This window comes from Leucoraja erinacea, chromosome 22 (assembly GCF_028641065.1).
Source record: "Leucoraja erinacea ecotype New England chromosome 22, Leri_hhj_1, whole genome shotgun sequence".
In the NCBI taxonomy this organism is placed as follows: domain Eukaryota; kingdom Metazoa; phylum Chordata; class Chondrichthyes; order Rajiformes; family Rajidae; genus Leucoraja; species Leucoraja erinaceus.
Window position 1 is genome coordinate 36,333,294 of NC_073398.1, and position 27,104 is coordinate 36,360,397.

General features: G+C 48.5%; 1 protein-coding gene across 4 annotated transcripts in view; it reads right to left on the reverse strand.

Annotated features, from left to right (window-relative positions):
* Positions 1 to 26,653, reverse strand: part of dmtf1 (cyclin D binding myb-like transcription factor 1) — a 29,725-nt gene extending 3,072 nt beyond the window's left edge. Inside the window, exons 1-15 of one of the 4 annotated variants that reach the window (XM_055653492.1) lie at positions 26,561 to 26,653; positions 19,010 to 19,125; positions 17,887 to 18,012; positions 15,798 to 15,904; positions 14,918 to 15,035; positions 13,900 to 13,976; positions 12,557 to 12,714; positions 12,433 to 12,465; positions 10,631 to 10,740; positions 5,962 to 6,190; positions 5,292 to 5,443; positions 4,073 to 4,291; positions 3,169 to 3,254; positions 1,852 to 2,001; positions 756 to 885 (exon numbers count right to left, since the gene is read on the reverse strand). In XM_055653492.1, coding sequence (XP_055509467.1) covers positions 756 to 885; positions 1,852 to 2,001; positions 3,169 to 3,254; positions 4,073 to 4,291; positions 5,292 to 5,443; positions 5,962 to 6,190; positions 10,631 to 10,740; positions 12,433 to 12,465; positions 12,557 to 12,714; positions 13,900 to 13,976; positions 14,918 to 15,035; positions 15,798 to 15,904; positions 17,887 to 18,012; positions 19,010 to 19,125; positions 26,561 to 26,592 — 1,843 coding nt within the window. In that variant the 5' untranslated portion in view covers positions 26,593 to 26,653. Of the gene's footprint in view, positions 1 to 755; positions 886 to 1,851; positions 2,002 to 3,168; positions 3,258 to 4,072; positions 4,292 to 5,291; positions 5,444 to 5,961; positions 6,191 to 10,630; positions 10,741 to 12,432; positions 12,466 to 12,556; positions 12,715 to 13,899; positions 13,977 to 14,917; positions 15,036 to 15,797; positions 15,905 to 17,886; positions 18,013 to 19,009; positions 19,126 to 26,389; positions 26,469 to 26,552 lie in introns of those variants that run through there. The other 3 variants (XM_055653491.1, XM_055653493.1, XM_055653494.1) reach the window with 3 other exon arrangements.
* Positions 26,654 to 27,104: the final 451 nt, after the last annotated feature.

Sequence of the window (27,104 nt, forward strand, 5' to 3'; positions counted from 1 at the left end):
CTAAAGATATTTCTCCTCATCGCCTTCCTAAAAGAATGTCCTTTAATTCTGAGGCTGTGATCTCTAATCCGAGACTCTCCCACTAGTGGAAAGGTCCTCTCCACATCCACTATCCAGGCCAGAGTCACACAGCACAAACGGGCCCCACTCGTCTATGCTGACCAAGTTGCCCATCCACACTTGTCCCACATCCCTCAACCATTCCTATCCATGTACTTGTTGAAATGTCTTTTAAATGTTATAGTCCCTGCCTCAACTACCTCCTCTGGCAGCTCGTTCCATACACCCACTGACCGTTGTGGAAAATGCTGCCCCTTCGGGTTTCTATTGAACCTTTCCCCACTCGCCGTAAACCTCTGTCCTCTGGTTCTTGAAATGTTTTCTCTGGGATGTCAGAGATCGTGGAGAAACATGATAGCAGTATGTATAATTGTGTGGGGGGGGGGGGGGGGGGGGTACAGTTTAAAGGAGATGTGTGAGGCAGTTATTTAAATAGTGGTGGGTGCCTGGATTGTGATGCAGGATGGGTGGTAGGAGCAGATACAAGAGGTGTTCAGACGGCTTTTAGGCACGTGAATATGCAGGCAATGGGTCGATGCAGCCACAGGAGTTCTGTATCCGAGATGCCCTTAGAGCTATTCCCTCTAGTCTTTGTGGGGACCAGGGTCTATCCTAATTACAAGTGAATGCAGATCAGAGTTGGTGGCAGAAACTATGTGCATTTAATCACACGACACGCAGTCACGGTTCCTTACCAGTCAACGTTGATAATGGCAAAACCGAATCATTGTCAATGTCGTCTGACTGAATAAAGCTGTGGTCCGCGGAAACGATGAGTGTTGTTTCTTCATCAATGTCTGCGTCGATAGAGGGAGAGACCAGAGCCTGCCGCACAGGAATAAATTACAACATCGAACATCTACCTCCTCCTCCATACACCCTCTGTGTGGACAAGTTGCCCCTCACATTCCAATTAAATCTTTTCCCCTTCACCTTAAACCCATGTCCTCTGGTCCTCAATTCCCCCTCTCTGGGCAAGAGACTCTGTGCATCTAGCCGATCTATTCCTCTCATGATTTTATACACCTCTATAAGATCACCCCTCATCCTCCTGCGCTCCAAGGAATAGAGACCCAGCCTGCTCAACCTCTCCCTGTAGCTCAGATCCTCTAGTCCTGGCAACATTCTTGTAAATCTTCTCTGCACCCTTTCCAACTTAACAACATATTTCTATAACATGCTGTCCAGAAATGATCACAATACTCTAAACGCAGTCTCACCAACGTCTTATACAACTGCAGCATGACCTCCCAACCTCTATACCCAATACTCTGATTAATCTTTTGTCCACCCTATCTAACAGTGATGCCACCTTCAAGGAACTATGCATTAACTACAGCTGAAACAGGCCCTTCGGCCCACCGAGTCCACACCAACCAGCAATCACTCCGTACACTTGCACTATCCTACACACACTAGGGATAATTTAGTATTACCGAAGCCAATTAACCTACAAACCTGTACGTCTTTGGAGTGTGGGAGGAAACCGGTACACCCGGAGAAAACCCACGGGCTCACGGGAAGAACGTACAGACAGCACACGTAGTCAGAATGGAAACTGGGTCTGGTGCTGTGAGGCAGCAACTCTGCAGCCAATTGTCTTGCGCTAACCATTATTTCCTGTATCTGTACACTGCGGACAGCTCGATTGTATTGTCTTTCCACTGACTGGACAGCACGAAACTAAAGCTTTTCACTGTACCTCGGTACACGTGACAATAAACTAAACTCGCAGAAAACACATGGCGACATGTAATGATGGTCACTTTAACTCCGCAAGGCTAGACTTACCGAGAGGGTGTGGACGATAATCTGTTCTGGGGAGGGTGGTGAGGTGAGTGTGACAGCTGGGCTGGTGGTCAGTGTGAGGGGAAGGCTTTGACTCGAGCTGGTCTGGATCAGGTAGGTTCCCGGTGTTCCTGTGGGTTGCAGTCGGAAAGACTACGTACAAGCAGAAAAAATAACCTTCACTCAAATATTTATTCAAAACATTTACTATCATTTATTTAGTTTAGTTTAGGAATAAAGTCCTCGCCTCCACATCCCGTCTCTACAGCTCAGGCCATCGAGTCCTGGCAACATCCTTGTAAATCAGTGCAGAAACGGGGCCCTTCGGCCCACCGAGTCCTCACTGACCAGTGATCCCCGCACACTAACACCATCCTACACACACAAGGGACAATTTATAATTTTACCGAAGCCAATTAACCTACAAACCTGCACATCTTTGGAGTGTGGGAGGAAACCGGAGCAGCTGGAGAAAACCCACGCAGGTCACGGGGAGAACGTGCAAACTCCGTACAGACAGCACCCGTAGTCGGGGTGGAACCCGGGTCTCTGGCGCTGTGAGGCAGCAGCTCTACCCGCTGCACCACCCTGACATCATCCAGCATTACTTACTAAACACATTGTTACAGACGCTCCCCGACTCGCGTAAGTAAGCGTTACGTCCCGCGGAGTGTTGCTCAAGTCGGATGTTATGCAGGTTGGATATAGAAGTGGTTCTGTGCACACGTGGATTTACTGTTCACCCTCGTTCCTGTTCTTGTCCTACATCTATAGGCTGAGCTACAAGGACATGTGGGCTGGCTGGGACTGCACGGGATGAGGATTATATCTTATAGGTGAATAAGATCATGAAGGGAATAGATGGGGTGAGTGGACAAAGTCTTTTATCCAGGCTAGGGGAATCAATAACCAGAGATTCTTATAGAGTGGCAATTTCTTCACTCAAGTTGGTGGTAGGTGTATAGAATGAGCTGCCAGAGGAGATGGTTGATGCAAGGTGTATAGGGATATGGGCCAAATGCATGCAAATGGGGCAAGCTTAGATTGGGTACCTTGGTCAGCATGGACATGCTGTATCACCATCTCACAGGATTGCATTCAGGCTACCTCTCATTGCCCTGCCAAGGGCTGTCATCTCAGTTAAAACCAGCCACCTCTGGCACAACATAGATCTTAGTACAATCAATTAACTTTCTATGTTAGTGGTTTCCCGCAAAACCAGATTCATCCACGAGGTCGGTTGTATTGGGCGATTCTTGAGAGCGATCAGAATTCATCAGGATCAGGTCATTATAATCCCAGATGATTTATCATACTTACGGGTAGGAATTCAAACCTCTGCAGCGTCCCAGTGTTGAGGGTGATTGTTTCACAGTCTGTGTTGGTGCCGCACGACTCGCCCGTTGCTGCTGAAAGAGTAATGTCATTGTTCTACTTTGTTCAAACAAACCCAACCCAGACCAACACAACCCAACCCAGACCAACACACCCAACCCAACCCAGACCAACAAACCCAACCCAACCCAGACCAACACAACCCAACCCAGACCAACACACCCAACCCAACCCAGACCAACAAACCCAATCCAACCCAGACCAACCCAACCCAACCCAGACCAACCCAACCCAGACCAACCCAGCCCAGACCAACCCAAACCCAACCCAGACCAACCAAACCCAACCCAGACCAACAAACCCAACACCGAACCAACAAACCCAACCCAGACCAACCAACCCAACCCAGACCAACAAACCCAACCCACCCAGACCAACAAACAAACCCAGACCAACCCAAAGACAAACCCAGACCAACCCAACCCAGACCAACAAACCCAACCCAGACCAACCAACCCAACCCAACCAAGACCAACCCAAACCCAGACCAACCCAACACAAACCAACCCAGACCAACCCCCCAGAACCCAACCCAGACCAACAAAACCCAAACAAACCCAACCCAACCAACCCAGACCAACCCAACCCACCCAACCCAACCCAGACCAACAAAACCCAACCCCCAACCCCAGACCAAAACCCAACCCAGACCAAACAAACCCACCCAGAACCCAACCCAAAACCCAACCCAGACCAAACCAAACCCAACCCAAACCCAACCCAGACCAACAAAACCCAACCCAGACCACCCAACCCAACCCAGACCAATCCAACAACCCAGACCAATCCAACAAACCCAACCCAACCCAATGAACTGTACGGGACGTACCGAGATGTGTGATCTGTACTGGGATCTGTAGTGCTGCCACCGGACTGCTGGGCATGCTGCCGCTCTCCTCCATCTGTGTGAGGCGGACGCGCAGCTGCTGCACGGCTGCAGGGTTGGATTGGCGTGAGCCCGCCCCGGTCTGCCCGTCGCACAGCTGGTGCATGACGGCATGCGGCTGCTTCAGGCTCTCCACCAGCTGCCGTAGACTCTCCACCAGTTCTGTAACGGCAGCAATGCTAGTGTCAGAGCGGCGGGTAGTACTGCCTCCAGGCGGTGTCCGCCATGGCTGCCAAGTCAGGCTACTACGGCCAACGATCAAGTTTACGTGCATTTCTAATACAGGTCCGCCACCGATATTCCCACAACTGTTGGTCTGGCACCTCCTTGAATCCGGACAAAATTACTGGAACGCACTTCAAATCCCCCCCTGGAAGTCACCCCCTAGGCCGGGTGAGGCGGCCAATCGGTGGGTGGAATCTGCCCCCTACAGCCGAGGCTCTGGAACTCCAGCACGGCCTGAGCCGGCAGATCCGTTCCCATTGTCCCATTGTGGGCCGGGATCTCGGTCTAGGCGGAACGATCCGCTACCGTTGGACTCCTCTCGGAGGCCGTGACCTCTGCTGGTCCGGCAACACGGATAATCCAGAAAGGCTCTGGTGGTGGTGGACCTGTATAACAAACCTCCCCCACCACCTCAACCGTATCCACCTATCACTTAGTGCTGGAGTAACTCAGCGGGTCAGGCAGCATCTGTGGAGAACATGGATAGGTGACGTTTCACAGAGTGCTGGAGTAACTCAGCGGGTGCAGCAGCATCTATGGAGCTAAGGAAATAGGCAACGTTTCGGGCCGAAACCCGGAAGGGTTTCGGCCCAAAACGTTGCCTATTTCCAGAAGGATTTCGGCCCCGAAACGTTGCCTATTTCCTTCGCTCCATAGATGCTGCTGCACCATAACTCAGCGGGTCAGGCAGCATCTGTGGAGAACATGGATAGGTGACGTTTCACAGAGTGCTGGAGTAACTCAGCGGGTCAGGCAGCATCTGTGGAGAACATGGATAGGTGACGTTTCACAGATTGCTGGAGTAACTCAGCGGGTCAGGCAGCATCTGTGGAGAACATGGATAGGTGACGTTTCAGAGTGCCTGACCCACCGAGTTACTCCAGCATGTTGATCAGTTCCCTGACATTGGAGAATATATCTGCTGCTGTCTCCATACCTGCGAAGGTCAGGTCTTTGTGGTTGGTGACTTGTCGCTTGATGGTCCACCATTTACTTCTCAGCCACTGCGGGGATCGGACACTGCTCCATCCCTCCGCCATGATGTCCCAGTTAATCTCACTCTCATCCTCGGCGTTCAGCTCCGCTATTCTACACCAAGGCAATTAAAAGATAGAAAGATAGAAACATAGAAAAATAGGTGCAGAAGTAGGCCATTCGGCCCTTCCAGCCAGCACCGCCATTCAATATGATAATTGCTGATCATCCAAAATCAATGCCCCATTCCTGCTTTCTCCCCATATCCCTTGATTCCGTTAGCCCCAAGAGCTAAATATAACTCTCTCTTGAAAACAGGTCGATGTTTGATTCTAGAAGCATGTCAAGATGCACATTTGTCTCTGAAGAACCAGAAAAATGCTTATGTAGGAAAGGAACTGCAGATGCTGGTGTAAACTGAAGATAGACACAAAATGCTGGAGTAACTCAGCGGGTCAGGCAGCATCTGTGGAGAACATGGATATGTGACATTTCTGGTTGGGAGCCTTTTTTAGACCGGTAGGTGACGTCACCTATTCTTTTTATCCAGAGATGCTGCCTGACCCGCTGAGTTTCTCCAGCACTTTGTCTTTCTATTGTAGACCAGCACCTGCAGCTCCTTGTGCCTCTACCTTAGAATGAGGTTCATCTCGTCGTCCTTACTCCACTCCGTGCCACCACTCTGCTTCCAGTTGAGGTAATTGAGCCACTTGGAGCGACACTGCTTCTCGGATCGAGTCCCCACTCGCTCCGCCACTGCGGCCCACGACACCCCTTGTGTGACGATATCGCCAGGGTCCGTCGCCGTTAGCTCGTGGACCACCTCAGCCAGCCGCCTCTCCTCCTCCCCCGTCCATTTCCCTGGGAAAAGAGGGGCAAACAAATAGCTTCATCTTTATTATTGCCGCCTGTACTACCGGGGTATGGTGAAAGGTGTTGCTAAGCAACAGATCAGATCATACTGTACATAAATACAATCAGGTCAAACTCAAATACAACAGAGGAAGACACAGTGTGAAGAATATAGTTCTCAGCATTGTAGCGCATCAGTTTCAGAGTCCAGTGTCTGCAATGGGGTAGAGGTGAATTGGACAGTACCCTAGCTTATGGAAGGGCCATCTTCATTCTGAAGGAGGGTGCCAACCCAAAACATCACCTATCTATGTTTGCATTTGTACCCTATAGCACTGTAACACTATATTGTGTACTCTGGTATTTTTCTCTTTGCAGGTCCTGCTGTGCTTGTGTGTGGCTTCACTGTACTCGTGTACAGTACGAATTGGCTGGAGAGCAGGCATACACAAAGTGTTTTCACTGCATCTTGGTACACACCACAATCAGAAACCAATACTGATGCCAGGAGCAAAGAGAAATGAGAAATCTCTACCATTCACAAACACAGAACCATACTCAGAGTACAGAATGCAAAATGCAAATATGAGGAAGGGACACTCTAAAAGTTGTAAAGAATCATATCAGAACTATATGTTTAAGAAGGAACTGCAGATGCTGGTAAAATCGAAGGTAGACAAAAGTGCTGGAGAAACTCAGTGGGTGAGGCAGCATCTATGGAGCGAAGGAATAGGCGACGTTTCGGGTCGAGACCCTGCTTCAGACTCTCAGACATCAGTCTGAAGAAGGGTCTCAACCCAAAACGTCACCTATTCCTTCACTCCATAGATGCTGCCTCACCCACTGAGCTTCTCCAGCATTGTCTATAGTATATAGATTAAATTACATTAAAGTTTGTACTTGTGTGACTGAAATAAACCAATTAAGCTAGATCAATATCACACACTAGGAATTTTAAGCTAAAATATTAAATTACTTTTTAATTTGAAACAGCAATTTTTCATCAATAATAATTAATAATACAATAGTCATTTACACATAACATGCAGACACAGCAAGGTCTTTCCTTCCTAAGAGAGTTCTCATGTTTTAGATCTTGGAACCAAATATAATTTAGTTAATGAAATACCTCATGTGACTAGAGACCTGGAAGCTGCTGTTAGCTTCAAGTGTGAAGACAAGCCTTTGTCTTTCATTTTTAATGGGGTGACACGGTGGCGCAGTGGTAGAGCTGCTGCCTCACAGCACCAGAGACCCGGGTTTGATCCCGACTACGGGTGCTGTCTGTACGGAACTTGTACGTTCTCCCCGTGACCTGCGTGGGTTTTCTCTGGGTGCTCCGGTTTCCTCCCCACACTCCAAAGACGTGCAGTTTTGTAGGTTAATTGGCTTGGTATAAAACAAAAGGCAATGGTCCCTACTGCGGGGATCGCTGGTCGGCACAGACTCAGTGGGCCGAAGGGCCTGTTTCTGCGCAGTGTCACTAAACTAAGCTAGTAGTCAATCTATCTAACGTGTGTTGGAGAATGCATGCCTTTCTTCCTTAACTTTTTCCACTCTTTTAGAAAGTAATTTGTTAAACTTTCAGTTGAACCCCCAAAACGCAATTATGCTGGACTTGAAAGTTCTCCCATAATCATTTTGAAACAGTTTTCTGAACATTTTAAAACTGTGCTGGGATGGATCTGTGTCCAATGCTACTGTGGTCATGATGTACAAAATATCAATTAGCCAGTAAGACAGCATGTTCAGGAACAAAACAGCCTGCTTTGAAATGTGAACATATCACTTGGATAAGCGGACAAAGTGTTGCAAGAGAGGTCGCAGTGAAAACAAGTCTTCACTAACAGTTTGGTCTTTAGAGTTCAAAGTTACGCAGAAACAGGCCCTTCAGCCCACCGAGTCCAGCCGTGCCGACCAGCGATCCCCGCACACTAACACTACCCTACACACACTAGGGCCAATTATACCAAGCCAATTAACCTACAAACCTGCACGTCTTTGGAGTGTGGGAGGAAACCGGAGCACCCGGAGAAAACCCACGCAGGTCACGGGGAGAACGTGCAAACTCCGTACAGACAGCACCCGTAGTCAGGATTGAACCCGGGTCTCTGGCGCTGTGAGGCAGCAGCTCTACCCGCTGCGCCACCGTGCCGGAGGCAGTTACTTTTGATTCTTATGATTTTTATTTATTTTTAATACACACCATTCTTTATGATCTATCACAGCAGGAGAGTAGATTGGTTGGTGACAACAAACGCAGGCTAAGTGGAAGAGTCAGAGTCAAACGGCACTTGACTTCTCCAACAAGTAACCCTTGCTTTCCCTCGCTCTCCATCCCTCCCCCATCCTAGTTTTCTGGCTAGTTTGACTGTCCTCCTGATTTAATGTTATCTCTGTACGCCTCGTTGTCACCTTCCCCTCGCTAACAACAATCTATTCTACAATTTCCTTGAGCTTTGTCCCCCCAATATCTTGTTTTCACACCTTACCCTTCCATATCTCTGTGTCTTCCTCTCCCTTGACTCTCAGTCTGAAGAAGGGCCTCGACCTGAAACGGTACCCATTCCTTCTCTCCAGAGATGCTGCCTGACCCGCTGAGTAACTCCAGCATTCTGTCTATGTTCTATGTTCGGTGTAAACCAGCATCTGCAGGATCGAGCCGACACTGCACGGAGCAAGGCCCTCTGCCCATCTTGCCTATGCCGACCGAGATGTCCCAACTAAGCTGCTCACGCTTGCCCGAGTTTAGCCCATATTCCTCTAAATGTTCCTATCATGTACCTGTCCAAACCTCGTATAATGTCGCTCGTCCCTGCCTCAACTACCTCCTCTGGCAGCTCGTTCCATACTCCCACCACCCTCTGTGTGGAAAAGTTACCCCCTCAGGTCCCTATGAAATCTTTCCCCGCTCACTTTAAGCCTATGTTCTCTGATTCTTGATTACACACCACCCTGGCCACGCTCTCATCTCGCTGCCACCATGGGGAAGAAGGTACAGGAGCCTGAAAACCGGGACCTCCAGGTTCAAGAACAGCTTCTTCCCAACAACCATCAGGCTCTTGAACTCTGCACAACACTGACCTCAGCGACTGTGATCATCTACGGACCGGGTCATTGGTTGTTCAACGGACTTCGGCTTTGCATTATCATGGTTATCTAATATTACTATTATTAATTTCTTGTATCATTTATTATTATATATGTATCTGTCTGTAATTGCATTTACAGGCCTGTTAAGCTCCCTTCCTCTGCCTCTGCAAGGCCCAGCAGCATAATCAAGGACCAGTCACTCCCTCTTCTCCCCTCTCCCATCGGGCAAGGGGTACAGAAGTGTGAAAATGCACACCTCCAGATTCAGGGACAGTTTCTTCCCAACTATTATCAGGCAACTGAACCATCCTACCACAACAAGAGCAGTCCTGAACTACTAATATACCTCACTGGAGACCCTTGACTATCTTTAATCGGACTTTGTTGGACTTTACCTTGCACTAAACGTTATTCCCTTCATCATGTATCTGTACACTGTGGACGGCTCGATTGTCTTTCTGCTGACTGGATAGCATGCTACAAACGAATGCTTTTCACTGTACCTTGGTAAACGTGACATTAATAAGCCAAGCCTTAAACGCAACCTAAACCACCCCAAACGTGACAATAAACTCATTTATGTTGCAGAAGTAAGAATTTGTTTTTGCTTTTGTCAGTACAAATGACAAAAACTCTCTTCCTTGTATGTTTTAAGCTTCTTAAAATGGAGTTGGTATGAAGCATGTGATAAAACCAGAAACATTTACTCATTTGGACAGTGGAATTTAACGTAATATGAAATGTGTAGAGTGATAGCCACATGCAGAAGTTAGAAGCCTTGCGTTTTAGTAAAGTTTGGTAAAGTTAAACTTTAGGCCCCGTATCTGAGGAGGGATGTGCTGGCTCTGGAGAGGGTCCAGAGGAGGTTTACAAGAATGATCCCAGGAATCAGTGGGTTAATATGTGATGAGCGTTTGTCAGCACTGGGCCTGTACTTGCTGGAGTTTAGAAGGATGAGGGGTACCCTCATTGAAACTTACCGAATAGTGAAAGGCCTGGATAGAGTGGATGTGGAGAGGATGTTTCCACTAGTGGGAGAGTCTAGTATCAAGAGGGCACAGCCTCAGAATTAAAGGACGTACCTTTAGAAAGGAGATGAAGAGAAATTTCTTTAGTCAGAGGTTAATCCGTGGAATTCATTGTCACAGATGGCTGCGGGGGCCAAGTCTATGGGTAGTTTTTAAGGCGGAGATGGATGGATTCTTAATTAGTACGGGTGTCAGGGGAGAAGGCAGGAGAATGGGGTTGAAAGGGAAAGAAAGATCAGCCACGATTGAATGGTGGAGTAGACTTGATGGGCCGAATGGCCTAATTCTGCTGCTAGAACCTATGAAGATGAATAGAAGAGAACTTTACCAGTTTTGCAGGTGTCCTTCATCAGTCTGCAGCGGTCTTTTACAGAAGAAGCACTTCTCCCCAGAGCAGCCCCTATAGTTGCCCAATCATTGCCATGCTTGGATCGCAACCTAAACGATAGCCAAAGCACAGCAGAAATGTCTCAGTCACAGTCATTTATTGAGTCGTAGCCTCAAAATAAAAGGACCTTCCTTGAGGAAGGAGATGGGGAGGAATTTCTTTAGTCAGAGGGTGGTGAATCTGTGGGATTCATTGCCACAGGCGGCTGTGGAGGCCACAAGTCAGTGGGTATTTTTATGGTGGAGATTGACAGATTCTTGATCCGTTAGGGTTGCGTGGAGAAGACGGACATACATAGATTCTTGATTAGAACGGGTGTCAGAGGTTACGGGGGGGGGAAGGCAGGTGAATGGGGTTAGGAGGGAGAGATAGATCAGCCATGATCGAATGGTGTAGTGGACTAAATGGGCCGAATGGCCTAATTCTGCTCCTATCACAAGAACATGAGAAATAGGCCATTCAGCATCTTCCTAACAACCATCATGCTCTCGAACACTGCACGGCACTCACCCAACTGCAAACCGTGGACTGTCTTTAAAACATACAAGCAGAATTAGGCCATTCGGCCCATCAAGTCGACTCTGCCATTCAATCATGGCCGATCTATTTTTCCCTCTCAAGATTAATAACCTACCTTCTTCCTGCAATGTTTGACACCCGTACTAATCAAGAAACGCCTTGTCCATGCTGAGCAAGCTAGCTTCCTGGGCTCGTCGCAATTGCCTGCATTTGGCCCATATCCTAAACCCTGCATATCCAGACATTTGTCCAAACAGCTTTTAAAAGTCTTCTGCTTCTATAGCTTTGCCTGGCAGTTTGTTCCAAATGCAGACTCCCCTCAGTGGGGAATGGTGGCCCCTGACATCTGACTTAAATCTCACACCCGCTCACACCAGTTCCATCCAATCCCACTTTCTCCTTCATTCCCTACACACTAGGGGGCAATTTACAGAGGGCCAATTAACCTGCAAACCCGCACGTCTTTAGTACGTGTGAGGAAACCGGAGCACCCGGAGGAAACCCACACGGTCACAGGAAGAACATGCAAAAAACACACACACACACACACACACACACACACACACACACACACACACACACACACACACACACACACACACACACACACACACACACACACACACACACACACACACACACACACACACACACACACACACACACACACACACACACACACACACACACACACACACACACACACACACACACACACACACACACACAGCGCCTGAAGTCCGGATGGAACCCGGGTCTCTGGCGCTGTGAGGTAGCAGCTCTACCCGCTGCACCACCGTGCCTCCACTATTATCTCCTGGTATTATCTGACTGGATATTAGCAACACTGAAGGCTGTAAACATCTTTAGCAACAATACTACAGATGCTGGTTTAAACCAAAGAACGACACAAAAAGCTGGAGCAACTCAGACAGCATCTCTGGAGAAAAGGAATAGGTGACTCTTGGTTGCATTTCTTTCATTCATTTGTTCTATATCTCCCTATATCACAGCCTATATCTCGTGTTTCCCTTTCCCCTGACTCTCAGTCCAACGAAACGTCACCTATTCTTCCTCTCCAGAGATGTTGCCTGACCCGCTGAGTTACTCCAGCCTTTTGTGTCTATCTTTAGCGACTATAGGTCAGCAGCGAGAAGACTGTGAGAATAAATTGAGATAAATTGGAGAATTCAATACAGAACAATAATACTCAAAATACCTACTCTTTAAGCTTTTCAATCTCTTGCGGAGTGTACCTGGGAAAAAGAACAATTGAAAACTGTTAAGCAATTTATTGGTCAATATTCTTTCAATGTTTAATAAATGATGTGATAATATATTTCCTACTTCCCCACGTGGTTCCTGTTATCGTACATGCGCAGCACCCTTCTGTACACCGCAAACAGCGGCCGATTAAGACCTCGTGCTATTGTTCGATAGAAATCTTTCCTTTCGTCTTTAGACATTTCAAATATGACTTCTGTGGCATCACTCAGTCCGTGAATCTTTTGAGAAAACAGGCAAAACATGACTTCAGGGTTTTAATCCGTTGCACTGGTCCCAAAGAAAGGATAGGGCCGCACAGCGCGTAGTGCTGCTGCCTCACAGCGTCACAGAGGCCCGCGTTTCATCTTGACTGCGGGTGCTGTCTGTACGGAGTTTGCACGTTCTCCCCGTGACCTGCGTGGGTTTTCTCCAGGTGCTCCAGTTTCCTCCCACACTCCAAAGACGTACAGGTTTGTAGGTTAATTGGCTTCTGTAAATTGTCCCTATTGTGTAGGATAGTGTTAGTGTGCGGGGATCGCTGGTTGGTACGGACTCGGTGGGCTGAAGTGCCTTTTTCAACACTGTATCTCTAAAGTCTAAAGTCAGTCATGTTATGCAACAACTAATTTCCTTTTCAGAACGAGTTATTTTTACACTGTGATTCTTACATTAAAAGGATCTTCAAGGGAAACAGGCCATTTGATCAACAGAGCCCATGCCAATCATTGTTTAAGAAAGAGCTGCAGATGCAGGAAAAACCGAAGGAACACAAAAATGCTGGAGAAACTCAGCGGGTGAGGCAGCATCATAGAGGCTGTGATCATAGATGCTGCCTCACCCGCTGAGCTTCTCCAGTATTATTGTCTACCATGCCGGCCAGCGATCACCCACTCACACTAGTTCTATGCTATCCCACTTTCTCATCCATTCTAGTTGAGGTTAGTTTATTGTCACGTCTACTGAAGTACAGCGAGAAGCTTTCTCATTGCAAGATATCCAGTCAGCGGATACACTATACATGATTACAATCAAGCCGTCCACACTGCACAGACGTGTGGCAGTCGAGGTGTAAAAGAGTGCAGTGATTGATCGCAGATCCATGAGCAATTTAGAAAGGGCCAATTAACTTGGAAACCTGCACGTCTTTGGGGTGTGGGAGGAAACCGGAGCACCCGAAGAAAACCCGCGCAGGTCACGGGGAGAACGTGCAAACTCCGTACAGGCAGCACCCATAGTCAGGATGGAACTGGGGTCTCTGGCGCTGTGAGGCAGCGACTCTACCCGCTGCACCACCGCGCCGACCAGGAGCTGCAAGTGTCTAACGTGCACCATTTGGATCAAGTTGTCCATTTCCCCGCTGTACCACCAGATAGGTTAAAAATAACTGCCTTGGTTAAGGACATTACCAATCGTAACTCACTCACCTGTAAGTAGTTTTCAATATTGCTCATTAAAACATCTATTTCTTCCTTCGACCACATCCCCTGCTTCCACTTGTGACCTGGATTGGAAACAGAATAAATATATATTTAAAAATATTACACTCCAGCATACTGGAGAAAGGAGACGAGGAGGAATTTCTATAGTTAGAGGGTGGTGAACCATTTTATGACCTCACAATAATCTTTTCACTTTAATAGCTATGTATGCAGGACTGAATTTTCCTTTTCGCCAGGGACACAGTGGGCATAGTTGCTGCTCACGGTGCCAGAGACCCAGATTCGATCCTGACCTCGGGTGCTGTCGAGACGGAGTTTGTACGTTCACCCCGTGGCCTGTGTAGGTTTATTCCAGATTCTCCAGTTTCCTCCAACTGCTGAAGACGTGCAGATTTGTAAGTCAACTGGCTTTGGTATATTGTCCCTGCCTAGTCTGTAGGATAGGATGGTGATCGTTGGTCGGTGTGGACTCGGTGGGCCAAAGGACCTGAGTCTATGCTGTATCTCTAAACTAAAACACTAAAGAGTCGTCAGATAAATGTACACTTATCATGAGGAGTTCAAATGTTTATGTTACAGTAGCAGCGTTAGGCCATTCGGCCCATCAAGTCTACTCCGCCATTCAATCATGGCTGATCTAACTCTCCCTCTCAACCCCATTCTCCTGCCTTCTCCCCATAACCCCTGACACCCGCAGTAATCAAGAATCTATCTATCTCTGCCTTAAAAATATCCATTGACTTGGCCTCCACAGCCGTCTGTGGCAATGAATCCCACAGATTCACCACCCTCTGGCTAAAGAAATTCCTTCTCTTCTCCTTCCTATTTATTTTGAGGCTGTGACCTCTAGTCCTAGACTCCCCCATTGGTGGAAACATCCTCTCCACATCCACTTTCACTATTCGGTGAGTTTCAATGAGGGGCCCCCTCATCCTTCTAAACTCCAGCGAGTGCAGGCCCAGTGCACTCATCATTGGTTATTCCAAGAGCATCGTCTCTCTACCTTTGTTCTGCAACGTATCCTTGTCTTCTTTTGTAGTAAACCAGGCTTGGCTGACTGGATCGAGATCCTCGTTGTTCTGGGGCGAAATTCCCTCCATTTGATCCTCATTGTGCAAGATCTATGAAGAAACCATCAGCACACCGTTTACTTGAGTTTATTGTCCCGTGTACCGAGGTACAGTGAAAAGCTTTTTTGTTGCGTGCTAACCAGTCAGTGGAAAGACAACACATGATTACAATCGAGCCGTCCACAGTGTACAGATACAGGATAAAGGGAATAACGTTTAGTGCAAGGTAAAGCCAGTAAAGTCCGATCAAAGACAGTCCGAGGGTCACCAATGAGATAGATAGTAGTTCAGGACCGCTCTCTGGTTGTGGTAGGATGGTTCAGTTGCCTGATAACAGCTGGGAAGAAACTGTCCTTGAATCTGGAGGTGAAGCAGCATCTATGGAGCGAAGGAATAGGTGACGTTTCGGGTTGAGACCCTTCTTCAGACTGATGTGGGGGTGGGGGGGAAGAGTAAAGGAAGAGGCGGAGACAGTGGACTGATGAAGAGCTGGAAGGGGAGGGGAAAGAGGGTGAAAGCAAGGACTACCTGATAGTCCTTGCTTTCTCCCTCTTTCCCCTCCCCTTCCCAGCTCTCCCTCAGCCCACTGTCTCCGCCTCTTCCAGCCTTCTTCCCCCCCACATCAGTCTGAAGAAGGGTCTCGACCTGAAACATCACCTATTCCTTCGCTCCATAGATCCTGCCTCACCTCGTTTCTTCCAAGCTGTTTCTCCAGCATTTTTGTCTACCATCGATTTTTCCAGCATCTGCAGTTCACTCTAAAACGCTCACATATATACACACACACACACACACACACGAACAAAGTTTTACCTGTATCTGAGTAATAGTTTCAGTGTCTTCTATGTCGTCGGCGTGAGACAGTTCTGAAGCTGCCTCGCCAGTCATGGTTACCTCAAAACTGTGATCGTTGTCCGAGACTGTCAATGACAAAAATTACACACACGCTCACAATAATAAACGGCAAATCCAAGGGAATCGGAAAACATGACAATTTTGTAAATCTAAAAAACAAGGATGAATAAACGTGTGATGTGCTAATGGGAGTGCTTGTGTTTAATTTATGTTCAGTTTAGAGTATTGTCACGTGTACCGAGGTACAGTGAAAAGCTTTTGCTGTGGGCTGTCCAGTCAGCGGAAAGACAACACATGATTACAATCGAGCTATTTATAGTGTACAGATACAGGATAAAGGGAATAACGTTTAGTGCAAGGTAAAGCCAGCAAAGTCCGATCAAAGATAGTCCGAGGGGTCACCAATGAGGTGGATAGTAGTTCAGATGGACGGGGATTGGAAATGTGGCAGTGATTATTGCTGCAGCCAAGATCCACTGCAAAACCTTAGGATGCTTTTAATCATGGAGTTGGTGCAGCAAAGAGGGCCGTCGGCCTACCTTGCCCATGCCAACCCAGTTGACATACTGAGCTCGTATCATTTGCCTGTATTTGGCTTGTATCCTTCCCTACACATACAGAAGCTTGAAAGCGTGCACCACCAGGCTCAGGAACAGCTTCTTCCCCTCTGTTATCAGACTTCTGAACGGCCCTTCCATAAGCTAGGGTGCTGTCCGATTCACCTCTACCCCATTGTGGACAGTGGACTTTGTCTGTGGAACTGATGCGCTACAATGCTGAGAACTATATTCTGCACTCTGTATCTTCCCCTTTGCTCTACCTATTTGAGTTTGTGTACTTGAGTTTGACCTATAGAGTCATACAGCATGGAAACAGGCCCTTCGGCCCAACTTGCCCATGCTGACCAACATGCCCTACCTGGCTTGTTCCAACTCCCCGCATTTTGAATGTCCCTGCCCCAACTACCTCCTCCAGCAGCTCGTTCCATACACCCACCACCAACCTGCTTGTATTTATGCATGGTATTATTTCTTCTGTTTGGATAGCATGCAAGACTAAACTATTCACATGACAATAATAAACCTAAACCTATATTTATACATAACAAGAGAGTTCAGCATTCCGACTGCGCATGCCCAGGTCATAGGTCACTGTAGATAAACATTGGATTGAACTGGTTCTCCGGTGCTGCAAGCACTGTTGATTTGCTATTGGAGTTAGCGACACTAGTTCTCCCTTCTCCACTGGTCCATGCAGAAGGGCGGCCAGACGTGGTCATCACTGTCCGGTGGCGGTCCCGGAATTGCAGCCCCGCACGGGGGTGGGTGGGGGAGCATTAAGCCCCTCTCCCGTTCCCCAGTCCCTGCCTCCTCTCTCCTGCCATCTATCCCGTTGACCGCTGCTCAGCGATTCCCATCGCGGCACCGACTGAGGCCGGAGCTCGGGTTCTGTGGAGAATCGCACCTGCCCTCCCCCTCGGCTGCTCCGGAACAAAGGGATCCAACCCACAGCCACTGGAAAAGGCGAGAGGCTCAGCGGACGGTCCCGGGCCCGCCAAGGTTGCTCTGTGACCTGTGATGATGCCGAAGGATTCGGGTCCCACTCACTGTGGGGGAGGGCAGGTGCAAAGGAGTGGTGGTGAACGGGATAGATGGCAGGAGAGAGGAGGCAGGGACTGGGGAACGGGAGAGGGGCTCTTACTGGGCGGGTGTCTGCAGGAGAGTTCCGCTGTCCTGTCGGCGCTTATTCTCCGCGCTGGCTGATGGCCGCTGCTGCGCCAGTCTCTCCCCGTCTCCCACTCGCATCTGCCCCCGCTACCCGGCACCCCCCTTCCTCAGATTAAATATATTTTTACACATAAATACCGTTTACACACAAATCATGAATGAAGATAAGAATTTATATACAGTTTATGCAGTTCGCTTTTTCTTTATAGCGAGTGACCTGTGACAAATCCCATGATTCCTTGCGTTTTTCGGAATACCGAACTGGCTTATTGAATGAATTAAGAGGACTGAATGAGAAGGAGGAAGCGGGATGATCTTACTTGGGAGAGTAACGATGGACTGCACTGCTGCAAAGGGACCCGCAATCCCCGTGGATTCGAGACTGCCGTCATCTTCAGCCGACAAACAAAGCCTTTTATGCAGAGGTTCCTGATTATCTTCAGATTCTGTTTATGAAACATAACATAAAAAGCTTCACAGAGAACGAAAAGGTCATTTTTACAATAACTTTTGGACAATTCTTTACCATGCCCAAGAGCAACGAAGCATGAGGCAGTCGGATGAACAGTGCGATACCGCCATAGAGTGATGCAGCACGGAAAGAGGCCCTTCTGCCCAACTTGCCCACACCAACTTCTGAAGTAATGAAATGAAATATTCCCAATCTTGGCCAATAAATTAGGTGAGGCACTAAAAAGCGGTGATCTTTCTAGAAGGAAGAGGAAAAGACGTTCTTTCCAACAGAGAATCGGCATCAGAGCGTGGTTTGATGCCACCTCAGTTTCAGTCTCAAGACGGCTTCCGACCCGAAACATCAACCATCCTTTTTCTCCAGAGATGGGTGGCACGGTGGCGCAGCAGTGTTGCTGCCTCACAGCACCAGAAACCCAGGTTCCATCCTGACTACAGGTGCTGTCTGTACAGAGTTTGCACGTTCCCCATGTGACCTGCGTGGGTTTTTTCCGGGAGCTCCGGTTTCCTCCCACACTCCAAAGAAGTGCAGGTTTGTGGGCGAATTGTCCCTAGTTTGTGGGATAGAACGGATGTGCGGGGTGATCGCTGGTCAGCGCGGACGCGGTGGGCAGAAGATTTCCATACTGTATCACTAGACTAAACTAAATATCTGGGAGCATAAACTGCCGTTAGCTGTTGTTTGAAGCAGGTTGGATCTACACAGACTTCCTTCTGCCCCGATCATCCACCTCTCTGTGGCCCCGTGAGACACCGTCATGCTGGCCGCTGCCCCGATCTTCACAGCCAGAACAGAGAGAGAGAGCACGGAAGGAGAATAGGGACGAGAAGCAGACGAGAGAGGAAGGGGAAACATTAAACTAGGCACCGCTCCACACACCGAGCCGGTGATGCATCAATAACTTTACGTCTCTGAATATTCTTTAAACAGAAATATGGAGAAAAGGAACAAATGACGCAGTTTATCTGTACCGTGTTGAGGACAATGTAGGATTAGATTGCCTTCGGTGTCCTGGGCGAGAGTTACGGAGCTGATCGTTTCCAAGGTAACTGTGTCAGATTCGCCTTCAATTGTGTTCATACTCAACCTGAAACACACAGAAATAACAATGTATTATTCACACACTTGTAAAGTCAACAAAACACATCAAATGTTAGAACAAGTAAATACTCACAGCTAAAGAAAACCAATCGTCTAATTAAAAAGATTTTCCTAGGGAAATTCAGTTGACACTTCGAGGAAAATAGGCTTCCATTTTTTCTAGTGCTTATGAACTGCCCGTGCTTTTTGAAAATTGCTTGAAATAATCTTAAAGCTTGTTTGCAGTTGTTGCCCCAGCTAATTTCTGCACATTGTCAAAGGAATAAAGAAGTTCATCTTAGGACACAGAGTGCTGGAGTAACTCAGCGGGTCAGGCAGCATCTGTGGAGAACATGGATAGTTGACGTTTCACAGAGTGCTGGAGTAACTCAGCGGGTCAGGCAGCATCTGTGGAGAACATGGATAGGTGACGTTTCGGGTTGGGACCCTTCTTCAATTCAATGTCCGCAATGGGGTTGAGTTCCCAACCCGAAACCTCACCTGCCCATGGTCTCCAGAGGTGCTGCCTGACCTGCCGAGTTACTCCAGCACTATACTCTTTGAGACAAGCCATCTTCTCGAGTGGCATTGTGGACAATCCAAATTCTGGAAGGGTGCCCACACTTAAAACTAACTGACCAGTACAGCACAGGAACAGGCCCTTCGGCCCACAATGTCCATGCCGGACACGACGCCAAGTTAAACTAATCCCCTCTGCCTGCATGTGATCCATATCCCTCCATTCCCTGCATATCCACGTACCTATCCAAAAGCCTATTAAACACCACCATGGTATCTGCCTCCACCCCCACCCCTGGCAGCGTGTTACAGGCACCCACCACCTTCTGGATTTGAGTATAGGAGCAGGGAGGTTCTACGGCAGTTGTACAGGGTCTTGGTGAGACCACACCTGGAGTATTGCGTACAGTTTTGGTCTCCAAATCTGAGGAAGGACATTATTGCCATAGAGGGAGTGCAGAGAAGGTTCACCAGACTGATTCCTGGGATGTCAGGACTGTCTTATGAAGAAAGACTGGATAGACTTTCCCTCTCTTACTTACAAAATTCAAGCAGGCTAGCAGCCCGATCTTAGGGAAGTCCAGGACAAGGGGTCACAGCTTAAGGATAAAGGGGAAATCCTTTAAAACCGAGATGAGAATAACTTTTTTCACACAGAGAGTGGTGAATCTCTGGAACTCTCTGCCACAGAGGGTATTTGAGGCCAGTTCATTGGCTATATTTAAGAGGGAGTTAGATGTGGCCCTTGTGGCTAAGGGGATCAGGGGGTATGGAGAGAAGGATACTGAGTTGGATGATCAGCCATTATCATATTGAATGGCGGTGCAGGCTCGAAGGGCCGAATGGCCTACTCCTGCACCTAATTTCTATGTTTCTATGTTTCTGTATAAAAACAAACTTGCCCCACACATTTCTTTAAACTACTTTCCCTCTCACCTTAAAGCTGCGCCCTCTACACAAGAGAAAGAATAAGAGATCATCAATACGAGAGATAAATCAATGTCATTCAAGTTCTAATTGTTCAAGTCTTCAGATCAGTCTGAAGAAGGGTCCTGACCCGAAACGTCTCTTATCCATGTCCACCACAGATGCTGCCTGACCCGCTGGGTTTCTCCAACACTTTGTCCCACTTTCCTTAATAAACTAGCATCCGCAGTTCCATGTTTCTACATTCTGGTTGTACATTTTCTGTTCTGACCAAGTAACTCGAATCATTAAATAATCCTCTTTCCACAGATGCTGCCCGACCTGCTGAGTGATTCCAACATTTTCTTCTTATTTTAATTTCAGTGTCCAGCATGTGCAGAGCTTTCTGTTGCACGCATTCATGGAGAGGCCAGCAGTACACCCCACCCTGCAACCATTCTGCCCGCACATACTGCCCACTGATCACCCAACGTGTCCATCACGCCCACCACAACCAGAGAGTGGTCCTGAACTACTATCTACCTCATTGGTGACCCTCAAACGATCCTTGATCAGACTTTACTGGCTATACTTTGCAATAAACGTTATTCCCTTTATCCTGTATCTGTACACTGTGGACGGCTCGATTGTAATCATGTATTGTCTTTCCGCTGACTGGTTAGCACACAACAAAAGCTTTTCACTGTACCTCGGTACACGTGACAATAAACTGAACTGAACGCTGGTTCACCAGCTTCCTTCTCCAATTCCAAAGCTAATCGGGTTTATTTATTAGGTTTATTTTTGTTATTATTATTATTATTGGCACATTGACTGAGGAACAGTACATGCTATCCAATCAGATTAGATAATACAATCAAGCCACACTCCAGTCCAACAGGTGGAGCAAAGGGGAAGATACAGAGTGCAGAATATAGTTCTCAGCATTGTAGCGCATCAGTTCCACAGACAAAGTCCAATGTCCGCAATGGGGTAGAGGTGAATCGGACAGCACCCTAGCTTATGGAAGGGCCGTTCAGAAGCCTGATAACAGAGGGGAAGAAGCTGTTCCTGAGTCTGGTGGTGCGCGCTTTCAAGCTTCTGTACCTTCTGCCAGACATGGTCAAGGAATGATAAGGGTGGGACAATTCTTTGAAACAAACAACTGCAGATGCTGGTTTACACAAAGAGACTATAAGACTCTATGACCTGATGAATATTTTTGGCGATTTCTGTTTTTGTGTCAGATTTCCTGCATCTGCAGGATTGAATCATGCTGCACAGCTTGCTTCTGCTGCCCTCTGCTGTCACTGATGCATTTAACAGCTGAAGATAGACACAAAAAAGCTGGAGCAACACAGCTGGTCAGGCAGCATCTCTGGAGATAAGGAATAGGTGACGTTTCTGGTCGAGACCCTTCTTCAGGAGAGGGAAACGAGAAATATAGACGGTGATATAGAGAGACATAGAATAAATGAATAAAAGATATGCAAAAAAATAACGACGAGAAAGACATCAGCCATTGTCAGCTGTGGGATAGATGAAAACTCATTTACTTTTTGGCATCTCTTTACTGGAGTGGATGTGGAGAGTATGTTTCCATTATTGGGAGAGTCCAGGACCAGAGGGCACTGCCCCAGAATAAAAGGTGTATGAAAGAACTGCAGATGCCAGTTTAAATCGAAGGTAGACACAATTTCCTTCTCCCCAGAGATGCTGCCTGTCCCACCGAGTCACTTCAGCATTTTGTGTCTACCCCAGAATAAAAGGATGTGCCTTTAGTTTGTTTGGTTCAATGTCACGTGTACCGAGGTACAATGAAAAGCTTTTATTGTGTGCTAACCAGTCAGCAGAAAGACTTTACATGATTGCAATTGAGCCGTCCACAGTGTACAGATACACGGTAAAAGGTGCAACATTTAGTGCAAGGTAAGTCCAGAAGTGACCGATTCAAGATAGTTCTAGAGTCTACAATGAGGTAAATAGTAGCTCAGGACCGCTCTGACAGGATGGTTCAGTTGCCTGATAACAGGAGATAGAATGCCCGATAGAATGGAGGAGGAATTTTTCTAGCCAGAGGGAGGTGAATATGTGGAATGCATTGCTACAGAATTCATTTAACGAGAGGATTGACAGGTTTTTGATTAGTATGGGTGTCAAAGGTCATGGGAAGAAGGCAGGAGTAGGGGGGTTGAGAGGGAAAGATAGATCAGCCATGATCGAACGGCAGAGCAGACTTGAACTGAATGGCATGATTCTGCTCCTTGAACTTACCAAGAAAAATCTCAAGACTAAGAAAATGTTGGAGAAGGATCCCGACCCAAAAGTAAGCAAGTATGTTTGTTGGCCAAGTATTCACATACAAAGAATTTGCCTTAAATAAAACGTCAACTATCCATGTTCTCCACAAATGCTGCCTGTCCTGCTGAGTTACTCCAGCACTCTGAAACGTCACCTATCCATGTTCTCCATAGATGCTGCCTGACCCACTGAGTTACTCCAGCACTCTGTGAAACGTCACCTATCCATGTTCTCCATAGATGCTGCCTGACCCGCTGAGTTACTCCAGCACTCTGTGAAACGTCACCTATCCATGTTCTCCACAGATGCTGCCTGACCCGCTGAGTTACTCCAGCACTCTGTGAAACGTCACCTATCCATGTTCTCCACAGATGCTGCCTGACCCGCTGAGTTACTCCAGCACTCTGTGAAACGTCACCTATCCATGTTCTCCACAGATGCTGCCTGACCCGCTGAGTTACTGCAGTATTTTGTGAAACGTCACCTATCCATGTTCTCCACAGATGCTGCCTGACCCGCTGAGTTACTGCAGTATTTTGTGCCAATTTTAAAAAGGTCGTACATAAATGAACCTCAAATTAGATTAACCACAATGAATGCCAAAAAATTAGCTTTGACAAAACCACATTGATGTAATCTTTATCCGAACTGTTAAACAAACTGTAATTTGTGTTGTCATACAAATGTGTCGAGACTTGCCAGTGTATTAAATTTAATTTTAAAACTGCCTCAAAAGTTACATACAGACATCATCAAGGATCTATTTATCGTTAATGACAAAGCTATTACAGCAATCGTTTCCAGTCTACAATACCAGCTATTTTAATGCCATCTGCAAACTTACGAGTCATGCTATGATTCATCAATATCAAGAATAGAAAAATAAACAGACTGTCACATATATCTGAATACATTATATCAACAAATACACGTGCCATAAACTTCACTAACTACAAGTATTGGACCATGTACAATACTAAGTAGTCACATAGCATGGACACAGGCCCTTCAGCCAAACTCATCCAAGTCAACAAGATGCCTCATATCTCTCTAGATCACTCCTATTCATGTACTCGTCCACTATTTTTGAAATGTTGATATAGTACCTGCCTCAACTACCTCCTCTGCAGCTCATTCCATATATCCACCACCCTGGGTGTGAAAAAGTTGCCCCTCAGGTTCCTATTAAATCTTTCCCCTCTCATCTTAAACCACTGCCTCCTGTACTACAAGGAATAAAGTCCTAGCCTGCACAACCTCTCCCTGCAGCTCAGGCCCTCGAGTCTAGTTTAGTTTAGTTTAGAGATTGTGTGAAAACATGCCCTTCGACCCACGGTCCAGCGATCACCCGTACACTAGTTCTATCGTACACACTAGGGACAATTTAAAGAAGCCAATTAACGCACAAACCTGCACGTCTTTGGGATGTGGGAGGAAACAGGAGAACCCGGAGAAAACCCTCGGAGTCACAGGGAGAATGTACAAACTCCGTAGCAAACTCCGTGAAGAGAGCACTCAAGAACAGGATCAAACCTGGGTCTCCAGCGCTGTAAGGCAGCAACTCTACCACTGTGCCGTCCTTAAACATCCTTGCAAAACTTCTCTGCACTCTTTCCAGCTTAAAATAGTTATATCTATTCATGTTTTAAACATATTCTAACACATGGTGCTCAAGATATATTTTTTAAATAAAGTACCAATACGTTTATTGCAAAGTGCACAAGGAGACAGGGAGCATGTTACAGAGGGCTTTCACTCGCTCAGTTCAGCTATGTTCCTCTCCACCACCACTCTGTCCACACCGTACTCCCCACCACCTGCTACTCCCCTCCACACAACCGCGACATTCCCATCTGCATCCCACTCGGTCCATGTATCCCATTCACGCACTTCACCCTCATCCCCCAATATCACCATTCATACTTCAGTCACCACATCATGCCCACTCACCACAATATGCCCACTCACAACAACATGCCCACTCACCACAACATGCCCACTCACCACATCATGCCCACTCTCACAATATGCCCATTCACCACAACATGCCCACTCACCACAACATGCCCACTCACCACAACATGCCCACTCACCACAACATGCCCACTCTCACAATATGCCCACTCACCACAACATGCCCACTCACCACAACATGCCCACTCACCACAACATGCCCACTCACCACAACATGCCCACTCTCACAACATGCCCACTCTCACAACATGCCCACTCACCACACAACATGCCCACTCACCACAATATGCCCACTCTCACAACATGCCCACTCACCACATGCCCACTCACCACACCCATGGTCCAACATGCAACATGCCCACTCTCACAACATGCCCACTCACCACAACATGCCCACTCACCACAATATGCCCACTCACACAACATGCCCACTCACCACATCATGCCCACTCACCACAATATGCCCACTCACCACATCATGCCACACTCACCACATCACCCACTCCATAGCAAACTCCTCAAACATGCCCACTCACCAACAACATGCCCCTGGGTCTCCGGCAACATGCCAACTCTCACAACATGCCCACTCTCAAACATCCCCACTCAACACAACTCACCACAACATGCCACACCACAACATGCCCACTCACCACAACATGCCCACTCTCAACACATGCCCACTCACCACAACATGCCCACTCTTCACAACATGCCCAATCACCACACATGCCCAGTCACCACAACATGCCCACTCACCGCATCACTCGCTCACTCTCACAACATGCCCACTCACCACAACATGCCCACTCTCACAACATGCCCACTCACCCCCTCCACACATGCCCACTCACATCAAACATGCCCACTCTCACAACATGCCCACTCACCACATTCACCCTCATCCCCACTACCACATTCCCACCACTCACCACAACATGCCCACCCACCACAACATGCCCACTCCTCACAACATGCCCACTCACCACAACATGCCCACTCACCACAACATGCCCACTCACCGCAACATGCCCACTCACCGCAACATGCCCACTCACCGCAACATGCCCACTCACCGCAACATGCCCACTCACCACAACATGCCCACTCACCACAACATGCCCACCCACCACAACATGCCCACTCACCACAACATGCCCTCACCACAACATGCCCCACTCACCGCAACATGCCCCTCACCACAACATGCCCACCCACCACAACATGCCCACTCACCACAACATGCCCACCCACCCCCAACCCCTTCCACTGACCCCCCCCTCACTTACTTCACCCCACCTCTCCATCCACCCACTCTCCTCATACTTCCCTCCCTCCCTCCCCCACCCACTCCACAGCTACTCGAAGGGCCGAATGGCCTACTCCTGCACCTAATTTCTACTCTGCCCCTCACCCTCCCCCCCCACCCCTCCACCATCTGTCCCACCCTCTCCCCTCACCTCCCTCACTCCTCCCCTCTCCAGCCTCACACCTCCTTTCCATCCTCTCCCCTCTTCCTCCCTCCCTCCCTCCCTACCCCCCCCACACCCTCCCTCCCTCCCCTCACCCACCCTCATTCCCTCTCCTCCCCCGGTGGGGCCGAGCTGCAGGCGGGTGTGCGGCCCGCGCCGAGTGGGGGGAGGGGGGGGGGGGGAGGGGGTGATCACGCACACAGACGCCACAGACTCCTCTCCTCTCCCCGCACACCCCCTCCCTCCCCCCCCCCCCCCTCACTCCCTCACTTCCTGTTCCAGGTGCGGGCACTCGGCGACATTGGGCCGGACACCAGCACCAGGCCGCCCGCCTGCCGCCGGAAACCCGCCCGCCCGCCGTCCACTTCCGCCCCGCACCCGCCCCGCCGCCATGGCAACGCGGCCTGCCCGCCCCGCAGCCTCACTACTACAGCCCACTGCAGCCATGGCAACGCGGCCTGCCCGCCCCGCACACTCTCAGCCTCACTCCTCCACCCCACTGCAGCCATGGCAACGCGGCCTGCCCGCCCCGCACACCCTCGCAGCCTCACTACGACAGCCCACTGCAGCCATGGCAACGCGGCCTGCCCGCCCCGCACACTCTCAGCCTCACTACTACAGCCCACTGCAGCCATGGCAACGCGGCCTGCCCGCCCCGCACACACTCTCAGCCTCACTACTACAGCCCACTGCAGCCATGGCAACGCGGCCTACCCGCCCCGCGGCCTCACTACTACAGCTCACTGCAGCCATGGCAATGCGGCCTGGGCGGGGCTCGCACACTCGCCGCCTCACTACAACCAAAGATACTAGA